The 6,485-nt window shown below is 43.2% G+C and overlaps 1 protein-coding gene across 2 annotated transcripts; it reads right to left on the reverse strand.

Moving 5' to 3' along the window:
- Positions 1–12: 12 nt before the first annotated feature.
- On the reverse strand, positions 13–5,639 carry LOC133135520 (integrator complex subunit 12-like). 2 transcript variants are annotated; one of them, XM_061252579.1, is made up of 7 exons: positions 5,230–5,639; positions 4,763–4,872; positions 4,470–4,625; positions 3,545–3,732; positions 3,072–3,231; positions 1,840–1,992; positions 13–1,108 (listed from the first exon to the last, which is right to left on the reverse strand). In XM_061252579.1, the coding sequence occupies exons 1-7, from the start codon at positions 5,249–5,251 to the stop codon at positions 542–544; spliced, it is 1,356 nt and encodes a 451-aa protein (XP_061108563.1). In that variant the 5' UTR covers positions 5,252–5,639; the 3' UTR covers positions 13–541. The 2 variants fall into 2 exon arrangements, with proteins under 2 accessions (XP_061108563.1, XP_061108562.1); XM_061252578.1 differs by having other exon boundaries at positions 4,763–5,638.
- Between the last annotated feature and the right edge of the window lie 846 nt (positions 5,640–6,485).

Genomic DNA, 6,485 nt, shown 5'->3' on the forward strand with positions numbered 1-6,485 from the left:
GAGAGAAGAATGTAAACAGTTATGCATTTAATGCTTGGGTGATAAAACAAGATCCAATATTGACAGGTTAAGTTTGCAACCTATGTAAACATCATACATACAGTACATCATGAAAGGCAGAAACACAGAAATATACAGAAAATTTTACCCATGATTTATCAAAGTATTTCATTGACCTGAAAAAGTAATACACTGTATATTAGACTGGCAGTACTGTACAGCATGGATCAATGGCTGATTACCATCAGTGTGAACTGTTGATTAAAAAAAGCAATTTAATTACTTTCATTATTATTATATTTTAAAAACTGAATTCAGAGACTGTCAGCTTTAATGAGATGAAGCACAACACTAATCAAACTAGTTGAAATGATCTAACAGCAGATACTCAGAGGAATTCAGTAAGCAACTTGATATTTGTTTTTTGTTTTTTTTGTTGATTTTTTTACAGACATTTAAAAATACATATAAAAATAAATAATTAACACCCACACACCGAATCAGACGGAAATGGACACCCTTTAGCTGGATTAGCCCTGCGCTACTTCTTCAGCTTCTTCTGCGCGGCCTTCTTCTTCACCATCTGCAGGCGCTTCATGGCGCTGAGCTGGGACTCCTGGGACGTGTGGCCCTTGGCTCCGGTTGAGGCCTCGGCTCCAGCCTTGGCCCCGTTGTTACCGCTGCTGCTGCCGCCGCCTCCGTTCCCCCCCGACCCCCCGTTCCCGCCCCCGCTCGCTCCGGAGATGCCTGCCTTGTTCACGCTGTCGCTGCTGGAGGAGCGGTTGAGCCCCGGCTTCCCCAGGACCAGGGGCGGCGGGGGCCGCAAGGGGCCCGGGGCGGGGCCCTCGCTGGCGGGGCCTCCCGCCGAGGCTTTGCTGCCCAGGCCCGTCTTTGAGCTGGCCAGCCCGGAGAGACCCGCCGGTTTCTGGGCGGAGGAGGAGGCCGCTCCTGGTTTGCCCCCGCTGCTCTGGAGGGTAGAGCCCAGCTTGGCTCCGGAGGGGCCTGCGGCGGCCGTCTTGGCCCCGAACGCGGCCCACCCCGTGAGGCCGCTGGAGGTGGGGATGGAGGAGCTGCTGCTGGCGGGGCTAGCCGACACCGCTGCGGACCCCTGGGGGAACGGCGAGAGGCAGACTACATCAACACTCTGCTCTGCCTGCACACAACACTCACCAGGGAGCCATTCCAGCATAACCTCCACTTATTCGGAAAATTCGCTGGAAACATGAGTGCAGATATCGTATCATATAAGGCAGACACAGTAAAACAAAGCAATGCAGCCAAAGAGTGATGACTCAAATTGCTCAAACTAATCTCAAGTCATACAACTGCTGTTCCATAAAATATCAGGGGATTGGTGCTTCTTCAGAGCAACATGCAAAGCCAACATGTTAAAACGCAAAACATGTTTGTCAAAGGAGCAACAAGCTCAACTCGTTAATACTTCTCTGTATTAGCATAAACAGCGATGAATTACTGTTTTCGAACAAAACTAACCATTTCTAATGCAGATTGGGGCCTTTGAACATCCAATTAAGTGCTATTGCGCATTGATTTCCTTGACTACACTACAAAAAATGAGATTGCAGGCGAGAAAAGAAAATGGCAAACACCAGGCTTGAACCCCCAAATGGCAAGCACATGAGGGAAAAACTCCCCAATGGGGAGAAAAATCCTCAAACACCAGTGAGAAACCCCCCCCCAATGAGCTATAGAGGGGGAGGACCATCTTCTGTTGGCTGGCAAGGTGCAAAGTATAGAGACTGGACATACCAGCAATGTAATAAGAAAATGTCACAGCAATTCAAATTGACTGTAATAGTGAGAAATAAAAGGACTTGCCTTGACTTCTGTTCTCTTAAAAGCCTGAAAGGTGCTAGCCGTGTCCTGCTTTGGCCTGACCTCGGACTTCTTCACCAGAGTGTCCTTCACCACCGGGGCTGGGTTCACTGCCACTGGAGAGGATTTCTGTGGAGGTTTCTGCGTCTTCTGAGCCTGGCAGAATGTAAAACACCACAGTGAGATAACGGAAACTCACCATGCTCCGGACAGAACGCGGGGAAGCGGCCGTTTCCACCAAAATTAAAGTCCGTACAACGATAGTTGTTCTGACTAATGTGCCTTATGATCATGGTTGCTTATGTACTATCCTAGACACTAAAACACTTTGATCACCTCACGCCCACTTACATGCGCGTACACACATACCACTTTCATGAATATTTGGTTAATCTTGATGCTAACCTCACCTCTTGTTACAGCCAAGTCTTTAGTGTTGTAGTTGTCTTTGTACTGTCTTGAACGTATGTCTTGTTATGTTTTGTGTCTCTCCCCATCACTTGTGTCCCCCTCCCTTCCCCTCTCCTATGCCCCCCCCTCCGGCCCCCCTCAATCTGCGGCGTGGGGAGGAGAGCAGTAACAGCCTGCTCATGGAAGAAGACGAAGACGAAGACTCGCTACTCCACCCCCCCCCCCCCCCCATCTCATATCCCATCCCCATATGCCTAAATAAACAGGGACAGGGGGAACATCTGACACCTCTAGAAGAATACAAGGGTACCAATACTCCCCTGTTACAAACTGGCCCCAAAACACACGGCACCCAGATCAATCATACTGCTTGCCCAAGATACCGGGGACACAAAAAAAAACCAAAAAAAAAAACACTTTGATTGATGTGAATTGATGCAAATAACTTCCCTGTGTTCAGAAGACCGTGTTAGCTCACAATGGTCCATATAAGCCTGCCCAGTTCATAGTCTCTCGTTACCAACAGCTTCCTGACCACAATGTCACAATGGAGCACTATTACCATGTCACTTTATGCTGAAATGGATCGCGTATGTGACTTGTACCAAGTTTTTATGAAGACAGAAGGAATTATACTTGACACACAAAAACAAAGCTGATCTGGAAGTACTTTTTTAGTTATTTGTCATAAAACCTGCACTGTTCGGAACATGGTGAGCTCAGTTGGTATTTGGAACAAGGTGAGTTTATCATCACTACAGAACAAAATGGCAGCAAGTCCGGTTTTATGGGCGGAAAAGGTGACGTACGCAGAGATGGCCTACCATGCGTTTCATTTGCCGTGTGCAGCGTGCACAGTACCACACCAGCCGCGGGTCGTTCACATCCGTGTCTGTCACCTGCGGTTTGTGACATTCTTGGTGGTACAGATTGTGGCATTCCTGACACTCCACAAGCTGGTTGCCTGAGGTGACTGTCATCTGTCTGAGGTAATGCAAGTGGAGACCATAACATCATAATTTGGGCAGACAGGCATCAAACTGTTCACTTTTGTTCACTTGATATTCAAAAACCTCAAGTGAAAACCTATAGGAAGGAATTTGGTTGAGAACCACTGATTTATACTAAACCATTGCTTATCACAATCCTGTGAACAGTGGCACCTTTCTTCTGGTTGAACATTTCTCATTTTCAGTTGAGTTGTAGCATCTTAGTCGCATCAGTGATAATGACAAATCCCAGCAGTACTACTGCTATTAAAGCTATGCCAACTCTGACTGATATTGTAATCACGCACCGGCAAACCACACATGCCAGGCCCATCTCCATGGCGAAGTCATCCGCACTGGTTTCATCGAAGCTGGATAAATCGGGCAGGCTCAGGTCCTTACTGATCTGCACAGTAATGGGAGAGGAACGGTTCTCTGGTTTCTCCAGACGAGGTTTCTTTGGTGGCTCTGGTCCATCACCAAGATCAACCTTGACCTAATGAATAAATAAATCAATTAATAAATCGATCCCGCCCTGGGTGTGTTGAGCAAGACTAAATGCCCCTGACGAGCTGGTTGGTGCCTTGCCTTGCATAAATTCAAACCATTTAACATTTACCATTTAAATCACAATGGGCAGCACGGTGGTGCAGCGAGTAGTGCTGTCACCTGACAGCAACAAGCTACCAATTTTGAATCCCAGCCAAGGGCCTTTCTGTGTGGGTATTCCCAAGGATATTCTCTGTATTCTGCCCACAGTCCAAAGACAGGCGGTCTAGGTTAAATGGAGAGTCTAAATTGTCCTTTGGGTATGCCTGTGTGGTGAATGGTGCGTGGCTATGGGCCCGGCAATGGATTGGTGTATTCCTATTTTATATGGTGAGATAGGTACCCAGTATGATTGAAGCAATTATGCAGTAATTGCACTGAAATACAGATAAAGTATACAAGCCAAAAAAAGTTTTTGCATTCATATTGTATGACATTGTATTATGGCAAAAAGAGAAACTGTTGCAACAATATTATAATAATGTTAATGTTGCCTCAATTCAGTGTTCCCATAATTAGTGCAAGTACAATTGTGTACAATTAGTGCCAGTGCAAGTATTGATACCTTACTGACAGACACCCCTTCCGGGTTAAAATAAATGCTTAAATTGCCATTCAAGGTTTGAATGACCCAAGCACATGTCAGAAATATGAACCCACATTACAGAACCCTTCACCTCCTACCTTTTCAGAAGGCCGTTTTTCACCCTCTTTCTTGTTCTTCTCTAAGTTGCTAGATTTCCCATTATTGATACTTGATGATGAAGAACTAGACGAGGATTTACAATCTGGTTTGCTCAAGCTCACTTTTGTGGCAGATCCGCGACTGACGTCCACTTCCTGTCAATAGGTAAATAAATAAAATACGTGTCAGCTACATTAACAACATGAATTAATACTGCATCACGATGGGTAAAGTAGAATAAGTAGAATAAGTGAAAATTAAGTGGAAAGAAAAATGCTCATAATCAGAATACCTTCTGAGACGTCCTGTAAGGCGAATCGCTTCCTCTAGCTAAAGATTCGTCTAGCAGAGCTTTAAGTTTTTCAGCGGAATCTTTACTCTTTGAATGAAGATACCCCAGACCTTTCAAAAAGATGGGGTCCAGCTCAAGATTTACTGTTGCAGACATTGTCAAACTCAGAAGTCCAGGACCTTGTAAAAGCGTAGAGGCAGCTAACTCCAACTAGATAGCCTATACAAGCGAGCTAGCTAGCTGGCTTCAGACACAAATCAAAAAGTTTTTTAGCTAACGTTATCTTATTTCACAGTTCATACCATTGCCAAGTGGTTGTTGGAATAGCTAGATAGTGGACATGTAAATAGCTAGGCTACATATCTTGCAAATGACCAAAAACTTATCTAGCTAGCCTAGCTAACGTTAGTGAACAGTAACTCAACTTCAAGTAATAGTAGCTAGTATGCTAACGTTAGCTAACTTACTGTAGCTAGCAGTTCTCGTCATACAAATATTGCAGCATATGTTCTGATCTAGCCAGACTAGCTAACTAATCGTTGCTTTAATAGATTCATTTTCTCAACCTTTAACGAGTATATAAATCAATTACAAAATGTGCAAAGCATGTCACACATCTAACATTCATTAACTAACGAGATACACATTGAAAGCTTGTATAAACGTTGCACTGTAACTGAATAAACAAAAAAATAATTTAGCTAGCTAGTACTAGAATATCAGGTTGTGCCATTCTCAAATTGTTCGCAGGAAACATCAGTTTTAGGACACGTAGCTACCCTGAGCTATGCATATAATACCGGGACAGCAGCTACCTCAGCTCAAAAAAGTTAAATTGTTATGCACCGGTTGTATATATATATATCTTAATATAATCTTATTAACACATAACTATTATGTTTACCAAATAGTAACATAGCATATAGTATTATTAATACAGCGCATACACTGTAACAAAACGGTGGGACATTATTTAGTGTAACACACAAGCTTGACAATTTCATGCCGTGTTCTGTTGACTACTCCTGAATATGAGATGTACTAACAAGATAACTTACTGTCCCGATCAGTCAGAGAAAGGAAGTATTATTTGGTGCAGCTTTAAAACATATTTTAGCTGCAGAACCTGCGCTAAAATATGTTTTTCAAATCTAGAGTTTTGAGGGGAAAAAAAGTTCAGTCACAGATCAAATGGCAATGAGCCAAACTTGCTTCGTGATGGAAAAAGTACAATATTATTGGAGAACAAACACGTGTTTTCTTAAACATTATTTGATCAAGATGTTGGGGCTGGCTCCTGCACTAAATTTGAATAACCGTAGATATTGACTACGACCACCAGGGGACTCTCTGCGATCAGGGAATTGAATAGCGGAACAGGTTTTCTATGCGGATTGCAGTCACTTGGACCAGTGGCATGTTTTAAGGACACCCATTATTTGTTCCATCGGAACACAGATAAGTACTGAATATGTTAACTGCATACACGGAAGTTCAGTAGCCTATATAACATTACACCTGCAAATAATATGTCTTATCAATAATATATTTTTATTGAAATTTATCTGGAAATAATTAATCTTTAAAATAGCTGAAATAGTCATTTGAAGTGGGGATTACACTATTAACAAATGATAGTTAATACAGTATAATAGAAAAAGCTTTTTTTCTATGCAGTTTTCTCGTTTATACCCATGAATCGTGTCACAGTCTGTTAGCCAAA

Source organism: Conger conger, chromosome 8 (assembly GCF_963514075.1).
Source record: "Conger conger chromosome 8, fConCon1.1, whole genome shotgun sequence".
NCBI classification, from domain to species: domain Eukaryota; kingdom Metazoa; phylum Chordata; class Actinopteri; order Anguilliformes; family Congridae; genus Conger; species Conger conger.